Source organism: Sinocyclocheilus grahami, unplaced genomic scaffold (genome assembly GCF_001515645.1).
Source record: "Sinocyclocheilus grahami isolate Dianchi unplaced genomic scaffold, SAMN03320097.WGS_v1.1 scaffold11.1, whole genome shotgun sequence".
Lineage (NCBI taxonomy): Eukaryota > Metazoa > Chordata > Actinopteri > Cypriniformes > Cyprinidae > Sinocyclocheilus > Sinocyclocheilus grahami.
The window spans coordinates 3,157,960-3,183,086 of NW_015505190.1; the positions used below are offsets into that span (position 1 = coordinate 3,157,960).

The window sequence follows — 25,127 nt, forward strand, 5'->3', positions numbered from 1 at the left end:
TGAGGCAAGTGAGGCCTGCAGTTCTTTAGATGTTGTTCTGGGTTCTTTTATGACCTCCTGGATGAGTGATCGTTGCGCTCTTGGAGTAATTTTAGTTGGCCAGCAACTCCTGGGAAGGTTCACCACTGTTCTAAGTTTTCTCCATTTGTGGATAATGGCTCTGACTGTGGTTCGCTGGAGTCCCAAAGCCTTAGAAATGGCTTTATAACCCTTTCCAGACTGATACATGTCAACTATTTTGTTTCTCATCTGTTCTTGAATTTCTTTAGATCGCGGCATGAAGTGTTGCTCTTTAAGCATGCTTCACTTTGTCAGACAGGTTCTATTTAAGTGATTTCTTGATTCAACAGGTCTGGCAGGAATCAGGCCTGGGTGTGGTTAGTGAAATTTAACTCAGCTTTCTAAAATAATGTGGTTAATCACAGTTCTTTCATGATTTAACGGGAGGGGGCAATTCATTTTTCAAGTAGGGCCAGGTAGGTTTGAACAGCTTTTTTTTCCCTTAATAAATTAAATCATCATTTAAAAACTGCATTTTGTATTTACTTGCATTATCTTTGTGTAATATTAAAATTTGTTTGATAATCTGAATCTTTTAAGTGTGACAAATATGCAAAAAAAACAGAAACAAAAAAAACAGGAAGGAGGCAAAAACCTTTTCATGACACTGTGTGTACATATATATGTGTGTAAGTATATATATATATATATATATATATACAGTGCTGTGAAAAGGCTTTTGCCCCCTTCCTGTTTTTAAATTTTTTTGCATTCCATTTTTGAAGTGTGACAAATATGCAAAAAAAAATTAAAAACAGGAAGGAGGAAAAAACCTTTTCACGGCACTGTATATATATGTATATATGTGGGTGTGTATATGTACATATTATAAATATACTATGTGTGTGTGTTTATATATGTATATACTGTATACACACCATTATATATGCTATAAACATTTACAGATTTACTATGTGTATATGCAGAACTATGTGTATGTATATGTATGTATATATATATATATATATATATATATATATATATATATATATATATATATATAGTGGGGCGAGAGAAAGGAGGCTCAGACTCAACATGTGGTGAGCTAACCCCAGAGGGGCATTTATTGAGTGACAATATTGAAAGTGAGAGTCTGCCATAATACTTCCCCCTCACTACGATTCTGGCCCCAAGAGACCTATCAGAGCAACCCGGCCCAAGTGTGCTTCGGGGACTCGTGCCTTCTCTCAGTCTTAGGATCAGTTCAAGTCGCTGCTGTCCTACCTGAGAGAGCCACCACCAGCCTCAGTTCATCAGTGGCTAATGCCATACCTTCATGAAAACAGACCAAGGGTGTTTTCTTTGAGATGTCACTGAACTAAAAGTTTAGTACAAATTATCATGTCAAATAGGCAGCAGAACATTTGCCTCCCATCAGCTCATTGTGGTCTCATAGAGGGCCTAAAGCAGGGCGTGAATGATAGGGAGTGCCTCCACATCACTGTGACTGGCTGATTACGCTGCCAGCAAGATGATGGTCACCATGTTTACAACTGGCCTTCAAAATGACAGACATGGCCTGAATGGGTCAAACTTGTAAAAATGTGTAGCAGTTGGACTCATTCAGGTCGTCTTTGTCAAAGTAACCTGTTCGGTTGGGATATTACTAATTTTGGTAAACTGTAAAAAATGACCGTGATTTTAACAGTAAAAAAGCTTCCAAACTATAAACGGTGAATAACTTTGGTTACATTTAATGTAATTTTACAGTGAAATACTGTTAAAATTATGGTTTTTGGAAGTGAAATAGAACAAGTCAATGTATAATTTACAGTAAAAAAAAAAAAAACGTAAAATTGACATTCCCAGAATTCCCTGCATGACACTTCACATCTGATGCTTTTTTGTTGAAATAACTATGTTTCTTCTTAGTTTTTTCTTATAAGTTGTGTAGCGTTTTATCTTACATCTAATGTTGTTAAATTAAAGTTTATTGCATTAATTCAGTATCACTTGTGTTACCAAAAATGGTGTTTAGTATTTGTGTGAATGACACTGTGCATCTTCTATATTATTAGTATTTCCCTCCTCAGCTTGTGGAAAAGCTGTTTGTGATGAGCTTTGATTCATCATGTGACTTTCTCATCACCACCTTCTTCTGGTGTTTATCAGTGTATTACAATGGCACAAAAGAGATATTAGTACTTCAATAGGTTGGTATATTAATTGTTGTGCACATACATCTTCTGATGCCGCTGGACACATCATCAGTGATGTTCCTGGAATCATCAGGTGTTTCGGGTCTTTCAACATCATACACCCTCCTCCAGTTGACCCAGCTAGGGCTGATCAGACCCCAGCTTATGTCCAGCTGGCTGGCTACTTAGTACTCCATGGCTCTCCTCTTTTTAGCCATAGCCACCTTGAAACCCTCTGTGGTGCTGCGTATAGCTTCGCTCCCTCAATGCCCAGCTCTCTGTAGGCTCTGGCCAAGGAATGTGCTGCAAACCCCCTACATCCAACTTCAACTGGGATGCATCCTGCCTGCTTGCAGTCGCTGACGAGTTCTTCATACTTGGAGAGCTTCCTTTCAAAAGCTTCTTCCAAGCTAATATTAACATTATATTAGTTCATGAAATTTGTTTTTTTTACTGTGAATTTAAGTTAAGTCTATAAAACCTAAAATGTTGATACCATGTTTTTTTTTTACAGTTTGAATTGAAAAGACTTGAATCTCAAAATGACTACTGTATTTGACACTTAATAATAGCAAAGAAGCAGTGGGCACCAAAAGAAGTATATATATATATATATACAAAATAAGCTTGAACTGTATTATTAAATGTATTATTACTGTATTATTGTAAATATTTTTTATGTATTTTTTAAAACCACCTGATGTGACCTATTATAACAATAATATAATATAATAATATTATGATATAATGAAGATAGGGGACTGATACACCCCTGATACAGACTTTTAGTTGTGAATTGTGATAATACTAATATTGAAAAAGAATAATAACACTAGTAAATATGTTTTATTTATAAAGTGCCTTTCTGACACTCAAAACACTGGAGAACAATATAAAAAGTAAACAACTCTAAAAAAGATTACAAAAATAAGTAAATAAATTAAAGTACTAGATAAATAAAATCAAAACAATTATATGTCCAAATCAATGCACAGGAATAAACAAAGTGGATTAATTCTTATAAATATTATTCAAATTATGAGTTTTTAATAATTTCTTGATTTGTACTTATGAATTAGGCAGGAATCTGTTTATGGTACGTGACTGTACAATAAAACCTATGCAAAGGCTCTACCTAATAAACCTATGCAAACTCTATGCAAAGAACTCTTTAATGCACTGACAGCTTTTCACCACTTATTGTCCTGTATTTGCGCAGTGTGTTATACATCTTAGATGTCACACTTTAGACAGTGTGTATTATTTAATAGCACGTATGTTTTTGTTGTAATTGACACCTTTGGAACTACATAATTGCATTACATCGCCCATTGGAAGCCACACCTCCTTCACCAGAGGGGCTCATTTGTCGCTCGGCATTATGGGAGACCACGGCTAATGAGACACAAGGTGATCATGTCAGTCAAGACACACTACGGATGGCATCCGCAGGGATGCTTGCATGCATCCACAGCATGGAGCCCTTTCTCCTTGGAGAAAGTATGGAGGATTTGCCCTCTGGGCATTAGATGAAAGGACCGATGTCTCTCAGCGAGATACTTAGAAGAGATTTGAAAAAAAAAGAAGCTGTTTTTGGAAAGCGAGAGGATAATGTGAATCATACAGATCTGCAATTGCAATGCCAGACACTGCTTTACTGACAAATGTGCATACAGCTTAATTTCTGACCCTATGGTTTGTTCTTCATTATTCTTTCTTTTTTCTTCTTCTCTGTCTCTCCTTCTCCCTAAATCCTGACTCAGCTGCTTGTGCAATAAGATGCTGGTGGGGAGTAATTTGGCTGGGCTAGACAAGCTAGATGCTTGCCCACACACACACACACACACATTTAAGATGAAGTGCTCTCCTTTTTGTGCACATTACATGAATCCTTAATGTGTTCCAGAGTTTCAGTGGAAAAATGTGAAAGTCTAAATCAGTGTTATTTTGTATCTCTACAACACATATTTATTTACTTTGTCTGAAACGTTTTTAAATTAATAGTTATACAAATCATCACTACTTGAGTATTTCTGTAAGGTATAAAAACAGTTGATATGACAGATGCTGTATTTTTTTTCATTATTATTAGTTATTAGTTTTATAATTTAATCATTAGCTGAGTTGATGTGCACTTGAATTTGAAGCTTTAATAATCTACGATAGCAAAGATTATTAATTAAATTAGTCAAAAATAAGTATGCACCATTCAAATGATCATCAATATAATGACAATTTTATATTTGATTTCCTCTCAATTTTTTAAAATTGATTTAAAACCACACTAACATGTTGAAGATTACCAGCTTCTTTTTAACAAAGTCTTAATTTTATTTTGCGTTTGAGAGAAAGTCGTTTGATTTGTATGCCAGGCATTTTTGTTATTAAGCCCCAGTGTGTGTGTTTGCATGTATGTGTGCGTCCTAGTCTGGAGGAAATTGAGGAACGCTTGTGGTCGATATGAGCGAAGCCTCCATAAAAACCTTCTCTCACGGAAAATGACTTCCCACGCGATCACGTACACACACACACTAACATTCTGTCAGACAAAAAACGCTTGAAAGTACACGTACAGACAGAGCTCTTCCCTCACGTGCGCACCTTTCTCAAAGGCATCCATCCCCCTGCTGCCTTTTTTCCACATTGTTATTCCGAAAGCAGACTGTGTGTGCATTTTTTTGTGATGTCTGATTTCCTTCGTTAAACTACGTGGAGTCATATAAAGCTGAATTATAGTGTATTGGAGAGCATTTAAAGGCTTTAATAAGAACATACACACACAAACACACATGCAACTGAAGTAGTTGTAACGCTTAGTAATTTTATGAGTCTGCATTAACTAACCCCAATTACCCTCTCATGAGGTGCGTGAGAACAGAGCGGCTAATTAGTTGTGTGTGTGTGTGTGACGGGAAAGAATGGCAAAGAAAAAGGGAATTGCATGAATGGGTTATAGCGCTCATTGAAAAAGTCATTTCTGCGGTCATAAACACGCTTCACACACATTTATGGAGGATTTGTGTATGTAATTGATATTTTTTAATCTCTTGTAATATTGATGAGCATGAATAAGAGATGAGTTGGGCAGGGTGTGTCCCAGTGGGGGATTTGCCCCCTCCCTGCTACTTCCTGTCTAAGGATTACCCAGCATTCCGGCTGAACCACTGCGAGTGGATGTAATGGTTGGTTTGGTCACCATTCAAAGCTCATTTCAGAAAGAGTGAGTTTAGATTGTAGGCCTGTAATCTTGATGTTTGGCCCCTGAGTGAGCACATTGCATGACTGCTGGTGTGTGTGTACAGGTTTATATGATTTATGAGGAAATACACAAATGTGTATAATGATGACATAAGTATTACAACGAGAACATGGTTTATGAGGATACTTCCTGTGTGCTCGTAAAACTAATGGCTCAAAAAACGTAAGTTTTTTTTTTGAAAATCTAAAATTGCAGAAAGTTTTCTGTGAGGAGTGGGTTTATGTGTATGGTTAGGGGAAAGAAAATACAGTTTGTACAGTATAAAAACCATTACGCCTATGGAGATTCCCTGTAAACCACATATACAAACATGTGTGTGTGTGTGTGTGTGTGTGTCTTTCTCTCTTTTAGGGAGAGTGAGAGAACGAAGTTACTGATTGCAGCTCAGACTCAGAAGGTTGTAGAGAAGGAGGCAGAGACCGAGAGGAAAAAGGCTGTCATCGGTGAAGATATTTTTCTTAGTATTCAGCCAGATGAGCTGGTTTGGTCTTGTGGGTTGGATTTTAATGAAGTTGCAGTTCATATAAAAAAATTTTTTTTTTTTTTACGCGATCACGTACACACACACACTAACATTCTGTCAGACAAAAAACGCTTGAAAGTACACGTACAGACAGAGCTCTTCCCTCACGTGCACACCTTTCTCAAAGGCATCCATCCCCCTGCTGCCTTTTTTCCACATTGTTATTCCGAAAGCAGACTGTGTGTGCATTTTTTTGTGATGTCTGATTTCCTTCGTTAAACTACGTGGAGTCATATAAAGCTGAATTATAGTGTATTGGAGAGCATTTAAAGGCTTTAATAAGAACATACACACACAAACACACATGCAACTGAAGTAGTTGTAACGCTTAGTAATTTTATGAGTCTGCATTAACTAACCCCAATTACCCTCTCATGAGGTGCGTGAGAACAGAGCGGCTAATTAGTTGTGTGTGTGTGTGTGACGGGAAAGAATGGCAAAGAAAAAGGGAATTGCATGAATGGGTTATAGCGCTCATTGAAAAAGTCATTTCTGCGGTCATAAACACGCTTCACACACATTTATGGAGGATTTGTGTATGTAATTGATATTTTTTAATCTCTTGTAATATTGATGAGCATGAATAAGAGATGAGTTGGGCAGGGTGTGTCCCAGTGGGGGATTTGCCCCCTCCCTGCTACTTCCTGTCTAAGGATTACCCAGCATTCCGGCTGAACCACTGCGAGTGGATGTAATGGTTGGTTTGGTCACCATTCAAAGCTCATTTCAGAAAGAGTGAGTTTAGATTGTAGGCCTGTAATCTTGATGTTTGGCCTCTGAGTGAGCACATTGCATGACTGCTGGTGTGTGTGTACAGGTTTATATGATTTATGAGGAAATACACAAATGTGTATAATGATGACATAAGTATTACAACGAGAACATGGTTTATGAGGATACTTCCTGTGTGCTCGTAAAACTAATGGCTCAAAAAACGTAAGTTTTTTTTTTGAAAATCTAAAATTGCAGAAAGTTTTCTGTGAGGAGTGGGTTTATGTGTATGGTTAGGGGAAAGAAAATACAGTTTGTACAGTATAAAAACCATTACGCCTATGGAGATTCCCTGTAAACCACATATACAAACATGTTTGTGTGTGTGTGTGTGTGTGCACTTATTAAGCCCCAGTGTGTGTGTTTGCATGCATGTGTGCGTCCTAGTCTGGAGGAAATTGAGGAACGCTTGTGGTCGATATGAGCGAAGCCTCCATACAAACCTTCTCTCACGGAAAATGACTTCCCACGCGATCACGTACACACACACACTAACATTCTGTCAGACAAAAAACGCTTGAAAGTACACGTACAGACAGAGCTCTTCCCTCACGTGCACACCTTTCTCAAAGGCATCCATCCCCCTGCTGCCTTTTTTCCACATTGTTATTCCGAAAGCAGACTGTGTGTGCATTTTTTTGTGATGTCTGATTTCCTTCGTTAAACTACGTGGAGTCATATAAAGCTGAATTATAGTGTATTGGAGAGCATTTAAAGGCTTTAATAAGAACATACACACACAAACACACATGCAACTGAAGTAGTTGTAACGCTTAGTAATTTTATGAGTCTGCATTAACTAACCCCAATTACCCTCTCATGAGGTGCGTGAGAACAGAGCGGCTAATTAGTTGTGTGTGTGTGTGTGACGGGAAAGAATGGCAAAGAAAAAGGGAATTGCATGAATGGGTTATAGCGCTCATTGAAAAAGTCATTTCTGCGGTCATAAACACGCTTCACACACATTTATGGAGGATTTGTGTATGTAATTGATATTTTTTAATCTCTTGTAATATTGATGAGCATGAATAAGAGATGAGTTGGGCAGGGTGTGTCCCAGTGGGGGATTTGCCCCCTCCCTGCTACTTCCTGTCTAAGGATTACCCAGCATTCCGGCTGAACCACTGCGAGTGGATGTAATGGTTGGTTTGGTCACCATTCAAAGCTCATTTCAGAAAGAGTGAGTTTAGATTGTAGGCCTGTAATCTTGATGTTTGGCCCCTGAGTGAGCACATTGCATGACTGCTGGTGTGTGTGTACAGGTTTATATGATTTATGAGGAAATACACAAATGTGTATAATGATGACATAAGTATTACAACGAGAACATGGTTTATGAGGATACTTCCTGTGTGCTCGTAAAACTAATGGCTCAAAAAACGTAAGTTTTTTTTTTGAAAATCTAAAATTGCAGAAAGTTTTCTGTGAGGAGTGGGTTTATGTGTATGGTTAGGGGAAAGAAAATACAGTTTGTACAGTATAAAAACCATTACGCCTATGGAGATTCCCTGTAAACCACATATACAAACATGTTTGTGTGTGTGTGTGTGCACCAGGCGATGCTGATCCCCCAGAATCCATCTCAGGTGCATGCGGCCGCTGTGAATGGAGACAAAAACACCTTACAGAGACTGATCACAGGTATCACATATATCAGTGCTCAAAAAACTCCATGCTCTTCACTTTGTATTCCGTGTGCACGATATATCTTAAAAAACAAACCACCATTCAAAAGTTTGTGATCGGAAATATCAGTAAGATTATGGCATATATATCAGTTAGTGATTTAAAAGTTTTTTATGCTAAAAAAAATACCATAGAAACAGTAATACAAATAATAGAAGTAATACTTGAAATATGTTTACAATTTAAAATAACTGTTTTAGTAACTTTTCTATTTGAATCTATTTAAAAATGTAATTTAATTTATTTATTCCTGTGATGGTAAAGCTGAATTTTCAGTAGTGATTCAGAAATCATTCTAATAAGCTGATTTGGTGCTCAGAAAACATTTTTTCATATTATTAATGTTGAAAACGGTTGTCTTGTTTAATATTTTTGTTGAAATCATGACACTTTTTTCAGCATTCTTGAAGCATTTATTTGAAATTTCAATTTTACTGTCACTTTTGTTTCATTTAATGCATCCTTACTGAATAAAAATTAAAATTTCTGCAAAAACAAACAATCAAACAAAAAACTGACCCCAGACTTTTGAATGGTAGTCTATGGAAACATATTTTTCATCCTTTTCATGATATTTAATATGTATGTTCACTTTAAAAGGATTGTATTTTATTCAACCAGTCAATGTTGCAAAGTATGTTTTAAATATGAGAATTAAAATAGTTTCATTTCTGTTTAAAGATGTTCATTTATACTACACACCATGCTTTAAAAGAATGTACTAAATTCTTACTGAATAAGAAGACCTTATTTGCTGGCCATTCTTGAATATAAATATATTGTCTGACATGTTACATCTGCCATGTTGTATTGTCCTCAGACCTGTATGTTTTTTGACCTATGATGTACTAACTACAACCATGTAGATAATTTATTTGAGTACCAACAAGTACCATTTAGCAATTTATGGGAAAAAAACTATAAAATAATCTATTCATCTCAAAATTCTCATATTTTTTAATTTAACTCCAATGGCCTTATGGGATAGCAAAATACACTGGTTCGCACAAATCCTTAAAGATGCAGTACATCACCTGGGTAGCGTTATTATTAAACTTAACCACACAAAAAAAAACATTAAAATCATTGCATTGTTGCTTAGTTTTACATCGTCGCAGAAAAAACATCATAAAGGTACCATGCATATTCAATATATCACTCACCAACACTTCTTTTTATATTAAAGACAGATTTCAATAACAGGTTATGGTTGACTCTTTTATGTATGTGTGCTTTGTGTCCGCAGCAGAGTCTCGTCTGCGGGACAGTGAGGATCAGTTTGGCCGGACTCCTCTGATGTATTGTGTGCTGGCCGACCGCTTGGACTGTGCAGAGGTGCTGCTTAAGGCCAGCGCAGCCGTCAACAAGACTGACCACAGTCAGAGGACCGCACTGCACCTCGCAGCACAGAAGGTGACACACACACACACACACGCACACACACACGCACACACGCACACCTGTCTCTGATAGACACTTACAAAGGCTTAGTGTCGTTAGGGTTTACTGCCCTCTAGTGTTTGTGATTTTGACACATTTCTCCCAATAATCTGAACATGAGAGCATTTCTATGCGTTCTGTTATTTTGACTTAATAAACGGGACAGTTTGAATGAGACGAGAAGAGGATTGGAAAGGAGAGCAGAGTGGAGAGGAAAGGAGAAGAGTGTGAGGAGAGGAAGACAGGGAGGGACGGGATTGATGGGTAACACTCTGACATCTAGATCAATAAGAGCTGTAGCTCAGGGATTAACACTCTAATTGGGCTGGGAATAGAGACTGAGAACCCTGACACACACACACACACACACACACACACACACACGAGGGCTCTCCCTGGAATGTTTTACACGGGAGCTAAGGAGGCCTGGGAGGATACTTGATGAGAGGGGAGGGTCATTCGCGCTCAGACACATTCAGACCCTTTAGATGGATAAACAGCTGTCTCTACCCCAAACCGCGGCCCAAGAATAACGTCTCTGGGTGACACGAAGTACTTTTTTCATCATTTTATTGTATTATTTTGAATGATTTTTTTGTAAAATATAATAATTTGTCAGTCTATTGGCAAGTAGTGCCATATATATATATATTCTGTGGTGTTGAACATCCAAGTTAAACAGGTTTTTGATAAAGAAAAATAGTAGGGTGGGGACTTGGTTATATCCATCGTCTGTTGGTTGGATGGAGGTAGCTCTGAATGCAAGCTTGAAGTTGAATTTAAGATAGGGGCATGGTTTAATGATTAGAGAAGTCCAGTATACGTCATCAGAGAGAGAAGTCTGTCATTTCACTGGAAGACTGAGATTACATTTTGATTAATAATTATGAGGTCTAAAAAATGCAAGATCAATAACATGCATTTAGAGAACAGATAGAGGGAATTTTCGTTTCATTTGAACTTTAAAGGTGAAATGTGTAAATTTGCACAAACATTAAGTTATGGTTTCCCAAATAGGAGTAAGTTTTCTTCCATAGAAAAAAATTACAGACTTCACTTTAGAGCTTATAGTTTCACATTTTCCACAAGAAATATAAAAATGGAGAGTAAATCTAACTGAATTGAAATCATATGTTCTAGTTGTATTTTTGAGCAAAAATATTACTATTGTGAAAATACTATTTAAAAGAACTGTTTTCTTTTTGAATATATATTTTAAAATGTCATATATTCTTGTGATGGCAAAGCTGAATTTTCAGCAGCCATTACTCCAGTCTTCAGAGTCACATTTTCTGTGGAAAGGAAGTTACAAATAGCTGCCTTTGCATATTACGTTATGATATCCCTGATATGAGAATGCATATGGAGCATATGTCTAAGCAAACTAAAATTATAGTATTAGATGCTTTTGGGCCTTGACTGGAGCCAGACTTAAATTTTAAATGGTTGTGGGTTTACAGGTGTTGTCCGATTCATGAATGAATAACTCTTATGAGCCGGTTCTTTTAATGAATCAGTCAAATAGACTGGAGAATGTAAGTGTTACTGGTTTCAATCAGTCTTCACAGCTCCCCTAATGACTTGGCCACAGTTCTGACTGAATTGTAGTTAAATAGTGCAATAAATTAATTTGAAAACATAAAAATACAGGGTAAATGGATTTTTATTCATGCTTGGGACTGTGATCTATTAGTCTGTGATCCTCCAATCCTTACAAACAGACAATTGTCTAATTAAAGTTCAAAGTTGTTGATTATGTTTTTTTGCATGTACACATGCATTTCAGGGCAATGTGCGCTTCATGAAACTCTTACTGTCACGCCACGCCGATTGGCGGTTAAAGGATCTGGAAGAAATGACCCCATTACACTTGGCAACCCGACACTCAAGCTCCAAACCTCTGTCTCTGCTCCTCAAGCACATGGCACCTGGTGAGGTGGACACACAGGACAGGAATAAGGTACCAAACGCAAACACAAACTACACATGCTCACACACTCAGCGGCTCGTCTATAGTTGGCTTGGGTGGGGATTGGGGTGAACGTGAGGTTAGGCGGTGTGTGTATGTGTGCGTGTGTGTTTGTGGTTGTATATATGCCATAAAGCAGCAGGGGAGCTCTGCACCCTCTGATGTTTCTCTGGAGGATATGAGCTCTGTTTAAATGGTCTAATAAAAGATATTTTCTCAGAGTTGCTGCGAGAGCTTGCCAGGCGCCTACAAGGCTCAGGGTCTCATCGCAATGTTAACCTTAAGTGTGTGTGTGAAGTGACAATCACTCACTCGCTGCATGCCAAAGACGTCTTCCACGAATCGCAGAGAGAATACAAACCAACCCAATTTCACAGCAAAGACAATATGCATGGAAGCCTGTTTTCACCTCAGAGTAAAAAATAAAGCAGATAGTTGTAAGATAAATCTTAAAATAAGAAATATAATCACAATTATGAAAATAAAGTTTTTGTAAGAAATAATCACATTTATGAGAAATAAATGTCACAATTACAAAAAAAAGTTAAATTTTTTGATAAAGTTGCAATTGTGAGATATAAAGTTGCAGTTACAAGAAATAACATTTGCAACAAAGTCAACATATATAGCTGCATTTATTTGATCAAAAATATAGATAAAACAGTAATATTGTGAAATATTACAATTTAAAGTAACTTTTATCTATGTTAATATGTTTTAAAATATAATTTATTTCTGTGGTGGCAAAGCTGAATTTTCATCAGCCATTACTCCAGTCTTCAGTGTCACATGATCCTTCAGAAATTTGGTCAAGAAACATTTAATCTTATCAGTGTTACAACTGATGCTTAATATTTTTGTGGAAACCAAGATAAAAAAAAAATTTTCAGGATTGCTTGACGACATTCGAAATTACAGGTTTATTTTAAATATAAAGTTTTTCTAACATTCTGAATGTCTTTGTCATTTTTGATCCTAAAACAAATTAATTAGATATAAATATAATAAATAATTTGGAAATAAATAAATAAGAAATAATGTTGTAATAGTGAGATATAAGTCACATTGTAAGATTTAAAGTCACAGTGAAACAGGCAGAAACGGACTTTCATGAAACTGGAAAGTTTCATAATGGTTGGCAGGGCTGTTGTACTTTACTGTAATATATGTAACATTACTGTATGAGCTATAATACAAGTCATACTAACAGCTATAGTACTGTAGCTAGCATTAGTAAACACAGAAGCTTTAAACTAGAGAATTCGATATGTGCTGGTCACCATAGAGCAAAAGAAGAGTTTGGAGAGATGCGTATGTGGGCCCCGTGCTTTCCTGGGAAACACTGCTATCAACTGCTCCAGATTACCAGACCACATGCAGCTTTATTCACTTTGGTTCCAATTACTGTAAACATTCACCCCAGTTTACTTTCCGATGATCTACGCACATACAGCATCTCTTTAGATACGCCGTCATTTAAAATCTCATTCCACAGACAAACTGCTCAAAGCTACTAAGGTTATTAAGGCTCCTGTTTTAAATCATTATTCTGTGTGTGTGTGTGTATGGTTGTGATTACGCTAACATGAGTGTGTGCGTGTGTGTGTGCGCACTGTGGTTGTATCAGTGCTTCCATTGAGTCGCATAAGGGAGTTTTGTTTGCAGGCCTTCATCCGTCAGTTGGTTTTGTAATAATTTGATAAGCAGAATCGTGATTTCGCGTGATGAGGCTTGTTCTGTGGCCAGATGCAGAAAATAGCTCATCTAGTGCGTCTTCAGTCTTCACTGTCCACATTGGCTGTTTGGGCGTTTTGGGGCTGGGGAAACTTGAGTGATTGATGAAGAGAGAAGGGCTTGTGTGTTTTAGGTAAACTTTTTGTATTTGGAATCAAACTGGAGACCAGCATATATTTACATGTAATAATTAAGCAGACACTTCATCTAAAGTGACTCACAAATGAGGAAAAGCTCAAGCAATTTATCAAACAGAAGGCAAAAATATTAGCTTTACTGATGAGGATGGATTTTGGATGGAGTCTCAAACTGAGAGAGCCAAAGTTGTCTGACACGCACAAAAAAGGCATTGGAAATCTGCAAGTGATATAGATAGATAGACAAACAAGATTTTATGTGCGCAGCTGAGATTGCAAACCTGCATCAATTAAAATTTTCTCAGGCGCTTGACAATTCACATTTTCAAAATATGTAATTGGAATTATGAGAAAGTTGTACTGTATGTATATACAGTATATTATATGAGAAAGTATATAATATATAATGTAAAGTTTTTTTATTTAAATAAAATGTGTTTTAATGTATACATTTAAGTTTGCATTTTTGTTTACAGCTTCAACTTAAAGATCTAATTTTAAGATTAAAATGTTTAATTTTTATTTAAAATTATAATGCGTAAAAAATTATTTAAATGTAAAATTTTATTTAACGAAATGTTGGAATGTTTGATAAAATTTTACTTTTTCATTTAATTATAATTAATACATTCAAATTAAGTTTACATTTCAGTTTTACTCAACTTAAAGTTGCAATATATAATTTTTCATTTTTTAAGTTTTAATGTATACATTTAAGTTTAAATTAATTTACTTTTACATTTTATTCAACTTAAGTTCTACTTTTAATTTTTTATTTTAATTTAAAGTTATAAAGTTTATTTATAAAATTTAAAGTTTAAATTCATTTACATGTGTATATATAATGTATTGTTTAAAATATTATTTAAATTGAAAACAATTCAGAGATTTCAAGTGACAATTATGACATTCTGGAAGACATTCTGTAAATGGGCTCTTCTTGAACTCCCATCATTCTACATATTCAGTTAAATATACATATACCTTTGTATGGTCTATTGAGTATTTTGACTAACTTATTATGTTTTCAGCACCTAAAAAGAGTCTAGTACCACCAGCTCTGCTAAACACATTTTACCTAAAATCAGCACAGAAAGAAATGTGAAAAAATCCACATATTCGTGGCCTAGGCCTGGTGGTATTGGACAAGAAGATCTTGACACTCTAAACCCAGAGGAAGCTGGCTGACTAGTTTGATGTGATATGATGAAGAGCAAAGGACTTCTTTATTTGTGCTCTTGGAAAAGCTACATTGTTATTTTCTTGATTGCAGTTCATTGACAGCCCGCTCGCTGTGATCATTTAAAGCCCCAATTTCCTTGAAGGCCGTGAAGCAGCTTTGTAGCCACAGTGTAACACGAGTGAACAGTAAAACTGGAAATGTAATCTTTGAAATTGAATGTTGTTTGTTCTACAGCAGACAGCGCTGCACTGGAGCGCCTTCTACAATCACCCCGAGCATGTTAAGCTGCTGATCAAGCACGATTCAAACATCGGGATCCCAGACAGCGAGGGCAAGATCCCTTTACACTGGGCGGCACATAACAAACACCCCAATGCTACACGTACAGTACGTTGTATCCTGGTGAGTCCACACTTGTTACCTCACTATTTCTCCACACACATACAAGTAATACAATTACAGTAACTTCAGTATTTGTGTGCTTTGTAGGAAGCTGCTCCCACCGAGTCCCTGCTGAACTGGCAGGATTATGAGGGACGCACACCTCTGCACTTTGCAGTGGCTGATGGGAATGAGGCGGTGGTTGAAGTGCTGACATCATACGAGGGCTGCAGTGTGACAGCCTATGACAACCTGTTCAGGACGCCACTGCACTGGGCGGCACTGCTGGGTACACACGTTTATACTCATACACATATGCAAAATTTGACTGCTAAAAGTAATTATTTTTAATTGAAATAATTTGCTATAAGTGTAGATGCTAACACTGGTTTGTATGTGACTGTGTAGGTCATGCAAAGATTGTACACCTTCTGTTGGAGAGGAACAAGTCTGGGATGATCCCATCAGACAGTCAGGGAGCAACACCTCTGCACTATGGAGCTCAGAGCAACTATGCTGTAAGACATAAGACATCAGTTATAAATGTGTAAAATAATATCCTGTATGTTTGGACTCTGAATGTTTTGCTTTTCCTTTGTTTCTTTTAATTGGGCTCCATTAGAGCTTTGGAAAAAAAGGAGGGCGCAATGAGCAAAATAATGCAGCGCAATTAAATTGTCAATGCAAGGAAATAACTGTCTATAAAAAAACGTGCATTACGTCTAAATTAACTTATAAAAATAAAATATAATTTCGTGAATTGTATAAACAATTATGAACAAAACAGCATCATGTATTTATGCATTGCTTAATCCAAAGAGCCGAAGCGCCATTCACACAAATTGCATTTAAAAACATATGAGACGCAGTGAAAAGGAATAAACCTCCACAAATTCGTGACGTCTTTTCTAAAAGTTTAAACTGTTTTAACTTTGCATGGCTTTATATACATCTCTTGTGTGAGACGCGAGTGCAGCAGTCATATTTGTCCATCTAAAAATGCGCTGAATATGCGTTCTGTGTGAATGGCTTGGTTTCGGTTTTAACCTAATCAAGATCTTCTCCGCATTGAGCCTCTATATTTCTCTAATATTTTGAATGAATAACGCAACAGCGGCGTGTCTCGTGGGCTAGACTAACAAAACGTCACTTACATCATCACCGCATCTCGCGTGCCTCTGATGACGCTCCCTGATGCACACCTAACATTCAAATGCAAATGTTTATTTTAAATTCGACTAATTTATTCACTATCTCCTCATCATAGGCAGGCACAATACTCATTTCAGCATGTGTTCGTATTTTTGTGTGCTGTCTGCGTCACTCATAGCACATGCCTATATCGTGCGCTATATCAAAAATTCTTTCTATCACAGGAACTTGCTACTGCCAATGCATACGGCGATACGCTGCCATGAGTATTTAAGACATACTGCTGCTGCACAAATAGCGCATAAAATAAGCCGTAGCAGATCTATACAGTGCTTGACTGGCCAGCCAACATGCCTGATCTGAACCCCATTTGGAATCTATGGGATATTTTCAAGAGAAAGATGAGAAACAGTCGATCCAACAATACAGACGAGCTGAAGGCTCAATAGTGCTTCAGCAGTGCACAGGCTGATCACTTCCATGCCACACCTCACTGATGCTGGAATTTGTGCTAAAGAAGTCCCGACCAAGTATTGAGTGCATAAATGAACATAGACTACTTTAAAGAACTTGAACTTTTCTTGCTTGAAATATTTTTGATTGATCTTAGGAAATATTCTAATATTTTGAGATACTGGATTTTTGACTTTCATGAGCTGTAAGCTCTAATCATCAAAATAAAAAAACTTTTGAAATGTTTTACTTTACATGTAATGAATCTAGAATATATGAAAGTTTCACTTTTTGAAATAAGTTACAACATTTTTTTACTTTTTCACGACATATATATAAACTACTGTATATCTTATTGCTTTATTGAATTGTTTCTGGTGGTTTTGCGTATTTATTATGTTCTCTCTGTTAAGGACACAGTCGCAGTGTTCCTGAAACACCCCTCTGTGCGAGATGAGCCCGATCTGGAGGGACGAACAGCATTCATGTGGGCTGCGGGGAAGGGTAGCGATGATGTCATCAAAATTATGCTGGATTTGAAAAAGGACTTGGACATAAACATGACTGACAAATATGGAGGGACAGGTGTGTGAGAGAGTTACTCAAACACACACACATACACACAGACAGTCATTTTGAACACAATTATCCATTCCTGGCCTAAACTGGTTAGTTTCAGGTCAGATCAGTGATAATTGCATTTTCTGTTCAATCAAGCAGTTAACAAGCCATATCCTATGTATGTACCTCCATACAGCCATAACAAGAGTTGACGGTTTGGTCACTGTCTTTATATGCTCTTTTGTGTGTGTGTGTGTGTGTGTGTGTGTGTAGCGCTTCATGCGGCTGCGCTCTCAGGGCATGTGTCTACTGCACAGTTGTTGCTAGAGCAGGGAGCCATGGTGGACCCGCTGGACGTAATGAAACACACACCTCTGTTCCGTGCCTGTGAGATGGGCCATCGAGATGTCATTCTAACACTCATCAAAGGTTTGTAAGTGCACACATGACCCTTTATCCTCCCCATTGTTGCTGTCCAGGGAAATAATAAAAATATGCAAAAACAATGGAAACGGTTTTACTTTAGACAGATTTCGAAAAGAATCTATGCCTAAAAATAAACTAATAAATAATTATGGTACATAATGTATTTAAATATTCTTAAAAATAGTGACTTTTTTTTTGCTTTACATATAGTTTGTACTATGTTTGTTTGTTTTTTGAGACATTATGTTATTTTGTAATATTATTATTTATTTACATTTACATTTAGTCATTTAGCAGACGCTGTTATCCAAAGCAACTTACAAATGAGGACAATGGAAGCAATCAAAATCAACAAGAGAGCAATGATACGCAAGTGCTATAAAAAGTCTCAGTTAGCTTAACGCAGTACATGTAGCAAGGTTTTTTTTAAATTATATAATAAATAAAAAGAAAATAGATAGAATAGAGAAAGCTAGTGTTAGGGGACTTTTTTGTTTTTGTTAATTGTATAATAAATAAAAAGAAAACAGATAGAATGCAAAAAGATTAGAAAAGCTAGTGTTAGTTTTTTTTATAAAGAAAACAAGCAGTAAATGAATATAGTGCAAGGGAATTTGTTTAGAGGGCAGTCGTGGCCTAATGGATAGAGAGTCGGACTTGTAACCTGAAGGTCACGGGTTCGAGTCTCAGGTCCGTCAGGGATTGTAGGTGGGGGGAGTGAATATCCAGCACTCTCTCTACCTTCAATACCATGACTGAGGAGACCCTTGAGCAAGGCACCGAACCCCCAACTGCTCCCCGGGCACCCACTGCTCCGGGTGTGTGTTCACGGTGTGTGTGTGTGTGTTTGTTCACTACTCACTGCTGTGCACTGCATTACAAACGCAAATGCCATACTTGGCCACATCGCGATATTTTGTTTGGCGATACTGTATCGATTCTCAAAAATGCAATATTTTTTATATTTAAAAATATATTTATTTATTTATATATATTTAAATGATATTTAAAAAAAAAAAAATTATACAAGATTTATGATTCACGTTGTTTCGTTTTGAGTTTATATCCCGACCGCTAGATAGCAGTCTTCTTACCTCTTAACTTAAACAGTGACAACGTATGTTCCGCTCCTGCAAGGTTTGTCCAGTCCCGCCCTCTCTCGCAATTCATTATAAACAAGAAAAAAAAAATTATACAAAAGAATGCCTGTTTTCTGATTAATTTTTTGTAGAAAGTGTATAGGGTCGCTACAGACCAGAGGTATGTAAATGTGTAAGTATTTTTTCATGCACGACTACATTTACATATCTGATGACTCAATTTGTGCAATGCATCTTTTTTCCTCAAGGTGGCACTGATACACAATTAACTTAAACAGTGACAACGTATGTTCCGCTCCTGCAAGGTTTGTCCAGTCCCGCCCTCTCTCGCAAACATTCTAATATTGCATATAATTTTCGCGTATCAAGGAGCTCCGGATCCTTTGAGTAGCAAATCCTCCACCATGGTCTTGTAGGTCATCCCTTCTCTCGACCCATGATGAGTCAAATCTGACTCCTGCAAGCACTTAATTGTACCCCCTTTACTCGTACTGCACAAAAAGTGGTTAAATAGCATTGAATGTTACAGGGACAGATTAATGCAAATGCAGATTCCACTGTGTTCTGGTTAAAAAAAATATATATATATATATATATATGTATGTATGTATATGCATGCAAATAGATTTTTTTTTTTTTTGCTAAGGTTTGCATATGGTGGTGTGTTCTAAATGACAGTTTTCCTAAAATTATATCCTATTCTCCTATTCCTAAAATAAGAAATATCCCAATATGTCATCTTGCTTGCAGTATTGCAATATATCGCAACATATCGTATCGCAACCCCTGTATCGTAATGCATAACGTATCGGCAAGAACGTATCGCCAGATTCTTGCCGATACACAGCCCTAGTCACGTCCTTTCCTTGATGCAATGGTCATAAGTTATTTAAATACAAAATTCATAGCAATAAATTCACAAACATGTTTTTTTTTGTAGTTAACCCTTAAATGTATACCTTGGGTCTTTAGCGACCCAGGACATCATTCTTTACCCTCTCCCTCCTTCATTTTTTAAAGTTAGATATAAACTTAATATTCCTCAATCTATTCATTATAAACAAGAAAAAAAAATTATACAAAAGAATGCCTGTTTTCTGATTAATTTTTTGTAGAAAGTGTATAGGGTCGCTACAGACCGGAGGTATGTAAATGTGTAAGTATTTTTTCATGCACGACTATATTTACATATCTGATGACTCAATTTGTGCAATGCATCTTTTTTCCTCAAGGTGGCACTGATACACAATGATGACGTGATGTTTCACTCATAATTACCGCAGGCATAAAACAAACTAATATCAAATTAGTTAATTATATAATTATACAAATAAAAATTTACCTGGTTTGAATGGCTTTACTGCAGAGCAATTACTATACGCAATGAAATATAAATGTCACTGTCATTTGATGCTGGATGTGGTGAATAAGCTGCCAGTGATCAAGATATTGAATATGAAGTCATTGAAAATGATAGTTTTGAGAATATGGTTGAGATCGTGAATATGAGGCAGATGCTAGGTGTACTGTGGAAGTGCGCTCTGACGATGACAGCGATGGTAAAATCATCTGCTCAGATTGAACCCTTTTAAGTTTTAAAAGGATACGAAATATGCTTTATTTTATTCTTCTGTAATTGTTCTTAAAATCTGCAGCAGTTAGAGGTCCATCCGTGCTGGATATATAGGTCCGGATTGCTAAAGACCCGAATATGTAATAATGATTGGTGAAACATTCATGTATTTAAGGGTTAAAAATATTTTTTTTATGCATAGTTGGAAAAAAAAGTAGCTAGTGCCAGCATTGCATTTATTTCTAGGCCACTTTGTTTATCATAATTGGAGTAACCTAGTTTTCATATACACCTAGGTTAAAAGTCCTAGGTGTATATGACTTTCTTCTTTCAGATGAATCCAATTAGAGTTATATTAAAAATATCCTTGCTCTTCCAAGCGTTAGAATGGCAGTAGGCACTAGGCAGGTGTTTTTTTCAACAGTCCAAAAGAAGTCAAATAAAGCGCATCCATCCATAATAAAACGCACATCACACGGCTCTGGGGGGTGAATAAAGGCCTCCTGTAGCGAATCAATGCATTTTTGTAAGAAAATATCCATATTTAAAACGTTATATAAACATTTATCTCTCACTTCCTCTAAACTGTTGTAGGCGGATGACGTAGGACATATGCGTCGCGCATGTCAAGTCAAGTCACCTTTATTTATATAGCGCTTTTAACAATACAGATTGTGACAAAGCAACTGAACAGCATTAATTAGGAAAATAGTGTCAATAATGCAAAATGACAATAGTAAACACTCATTTTTCAGTTAAAGACAGTTCATCATTGAATTCAGTGATGTCAACATCCAGCTCAGTTCAGTTTAAATAATATCTTTGCAATCAAGTCAACGATATCGCTGGAAATGAAGGGGCCCCAACTAAGCAAGCCAGAGGGGTGATTAGTGACGAACGAGGAAGTGCGGAGCAGAGACAGCAAAATAAAGCGCAGGTCATGAATTAGAAGCACAAAACAAGTATTTGTAAAGAAAAATGATGGAGGTTTTTTATATAAGCCAAGAGGAGATTGGTTTTCCTTTAGTAAAGTAAGGAAACTTTGCTTCCTTTGCTCCTGTAAACAAACTCGTGACACTAGCCTATCTCACAGGCGCGTGCGCAACGCATACGTCCTACGTCATCCGGCGGAATGGCTTGCACATATGACAGTTAGCGGAAGTGAGAGAGAGGTGTTTATAACGTTTTAAATATGGATATTTTTCTTAAAAAACACATCGATTCACTACAGGAGGCCTTTATTCACCCCCCGGAGCCATGTGAGGCACGTTTTATTATGGATGGATGCGCTTTATTGGACTTCTCTTTGGAGACTTCTTTTCTGTTGAAAAAAATAACTGCCTACTGCCATTCTAACGCTTGGAAGAGCAAGGATAAATTTTAATATAACTCCGATTGAATTCGTCTGAAAGAAGAACATTTTATACACCAAGGATGCCTTGAGGGTGAGTAAAACATGGGCTAATTTTCAATTTTGGGTGAACTAACCCCTTAAGCGTCACTAGAGCATGACTGACTTGTTTGCACGTTTGTTGTGGCATAATGTTGGTGGAAAAGTGTCAGTAGAGAACTCTGTTTCAAGTACAACAGTTCAAAGAGTGCTCATGTTAAATATGCATCTTTTATACATTTAGGAGGGGCACGTGTTGATCTGGTAGACATAGACGGTCACTCTGCTCTGCATTGGGCGGCTCTGGGCGGTAATGCGGAGGTGTGCGAGGTGCTAATGGAGAACGGGATCAGTCCTAACCTGCAGGACCACGCAGGACGGACTCCCCTCCAGTGTGCGGCATATGCTGGCTACATCAACTGCATGGCCTTGCTCATTCAGCATGATGCAGACCCCAATATTCAGGACAAGGAGGTAGGATTGTTCTGGATCCAAAGCTAACACTGAGAACGTGCACTGGCCTGCTAGATAGGCTATATGAAAAAGAGAATGACTGAAGAATAGCTTGAGACGTGACTTTGTGTATGTTTATTTGTTAAGGGGAGAACCGCACTTCATTGGTCCTGTAATAACGGTTATCTGGATGCTGTGAAGCTGCTTCTGGGGTGTGGGGCCTTTCCCAACCATATGGAGCACACTGAGGAGAGGTAACAAACATTCATGCATGTACATGTTTCTTGAGATGTGGCCTAGTGGTTATGGATCTGACTGCAGGTTTGAATATAAATTTCATTCATAATTTTAATAATTAAATCACATTTTAAGTGTCGTATGTATGTATATTATATGTATGTATATTAAGTAAACAGTAAAGACATTTACCAAAATTGTTACAAAAGATTTCTGTTTCATCAAAGCGTCCTGGAAAAACTTAGTTTTTACAAAAATATAAAGCAGCTTGACTGTTTTCAACATTGATTATAATGATGAATGTTTCTTGAGCACCAAATGAGCCTATTGGAATTGCTTCTGAAGGATCATGTGACACTGAAAATTGAAATAATGGCTGCTAAAAAGTTCAGCTTTGCCATCACAGGAATAAATTACACTTTTTAAAATATATTAAAATAGAAAACTGTTATTTCACAACTGTAGTAATATTTTACTGCAAGTAAATGTAATCTTGGTGAGCATAAGAGACTTCTTTCAAAAACATAAAAAATCTTACAATTTTTTAATAAAACATTTTATGTATAAATTATAATCTAAAATTTGGGGACCGTAGCATCAAAACATTAAAAAACCTCTGTTAAATGGGTTCTGACTATAATCATTGTGTTTAGGTACACTCCTCTAGACTATGCCCTGCTGGGAGAGCATCAAGAACTGACCCAGTTTCTATTGGAGCATGGAGCTCTGTCCATCGCCGCCATCCAAGACATCGCCGCCTCGTCCATCCAGGCTCTTTACAAGGGCTACAAGGTCCGACGGGCCTTCAGAGAACGCAAGAAGCTCCTCATGAGGCACGAACAACTACGCAAGGATGCTGCAAAGTAAGACTCACGTAAACCCACACGTTCTGCCTTGAAGAGAAAGAGATAAGATAAATGGTGGGGTGCAAATATTCTCCTACCCACAATCCAGTGCTGATTGATGTGGCTAGGCTGATCTGCAGAGCTGACATGGAATGTTTGCATGAATATAATGCCTGTTGTTTAATTATGTGTGTTTGCTCAGAAGCAGCTCATCTGTCTACCTGCCTGCTGAGGAATATGAGCATCAATTTCTTGCTGTCAATAATGGAAATAGATGAGATGATAGAGAGAGAGAGAGAGAGAGAGAGAGAAAGAGCTAGAGAGATTCACTCATCCTCTCTCCTTTTCTGTTAATTGGGCAACGTTCAGCTGCTCAACAGCTTGACATTTAGAGACTGTGTCAGCTCTGAGGATGAATGAATACACACATATGCAGCTTAGAATATGTTCTCTCTTTTCCAGGGTCTGCTTAAACACGTTAACATACATTCATTTCATTGCTGTTAAACTTGTTTGCATAGTCCGTCACTCTAACCTTCTGTCTTTTTATCAGTGTTATTCTGCCCGCAATCTATCCGTCTACTCTTTCTTTTTTGTTTCCTGCTAGCTGCTCAAAACATGGAGGGATGTTTATCAAGTGTCTTTCACAAATGCTGCCCTGGTGAACTCAGATATTGACCTGAAATTATTGTACCAACCAATAGTAAGAACAAAAAGATGAAAGATTAATTATTTAGCTCAGTGTTTCCCAACCGGGGTGCTGTCTGTCGAGAGCAGGGGTGCCGTGTAAAAAAAATATTTTTAAAATATTTTTAAATTGCTAAAATGTTCAAAAAAGCATCTATTATATAATATCCATTTCTGATGTCGCCAATAATTAGAGATGCACCGAAATTTCGGCTGCCGAAAATGAGTTCACCGCTCAGGTTTCACGTTCACGTGGTATGACGCTCTGCGTATTATCCCGCTCTATGCGTGTGCACTCCGCTCAGTCGCTCCACTCGTATACCGTTCATGCGAATCGGAAGCCCCACTGTAAAATTAAAAAACCGCTGAGTCAGCAAAAATTTGTGAGATAGCTAGTTATAATGGTAATTAAATAATGTTTACATATGTATAAAAGCCTACATTAAAGGGGTCATATAATGCTGCTAAAAATAGCGGATCCGACGGAGCGGCAAGCACATGTGATGACCCCGGGCTTCGTGCACGGTGAAAGCCGATCCGGCGATCCACAGCACTAAGTTGATGTATTCCCTCAGCGACCAGCACGGATCAGCTCTAGGCATGACGAAGCGGATATCGTCCTCTTTTGGAAGACCAAACAAAGTAGTTTCGCTTTCACAACGAAGCACACAGCGTCTTCAGGACATGGCGGAAAGCGGCAACAATACTACAGTGAGAATAAAAGTTACGCCTTCTTTCTTTGCGTGAACATTTGGGCGGTGTTATGCAAATCTTCCCACATAGTGAGGTAGATATGTGGGGGCGTGTTAGAACGAGCCGTTTTAGGTAGGTGTGGCTGACTCTTAATTTTTATAAAGAATATCTCTTTGGATTTGAGACTTTAGTCTTTGCAACTTTACAGATCTTCTTTATGCCCCAAGAGCTTGTAACACTCCAAAGAGAAAGGAAAACTTGAAATCGCATCATATG

At 37.3% G+C, this 25,127-nt stretch overlaps 1 protein-coding gene across 1 annotated transcript in view; it reads left to right on the forward strand.

Moving 5' to 3' along the window:
- LOC107596027 (inversin-like) overlaps nt 1-25,127 on the forward strand; it is a 39,599-nt gene that overhangs the window by 7,447 nt on the left and 7,025 nt on the right. The window contains exons 3-13 of the mRNA XM_016286630.1: nt 8,308-8,392; nt 9,684-9,850; nt 11,664-11,837; nt 15,135-15,302; nt 15,390-15,570; nt 15,690-15,799; nt 17,300-17,471; nt 17,721-17,876; nt 22,181-22,410; nt 22,537-22,643; nt 23,280-23,489. Of these exons, the coding sequence (XP_016142116.1) occupies nt 8,308-8,392; nt 9,684-9,850; nt 11,664-11,837; nt 15,135-15,302; nt 15,390-15,570; nt 15,690-15,799; nt 17,300-17,471; nt 17,721-17,876; nt 22,181-22,410; nt 22,537-22,643; nt 23,280-23,489 (1,760 nt within the window). The remainder of the gene's footprint in view (nt 1-8,307; nt 8,393-9,683; nt 9,851-11,663; nt 11,838-15,134; nt 15,303-15,389; nt 15,571-15,689; nt 15,800-17,299; nt 17,472-17,720; nt 17,877-22,180; nt 22,411-22,536; nt 22,644-23,279; nt 23,490-25,127) is intronic.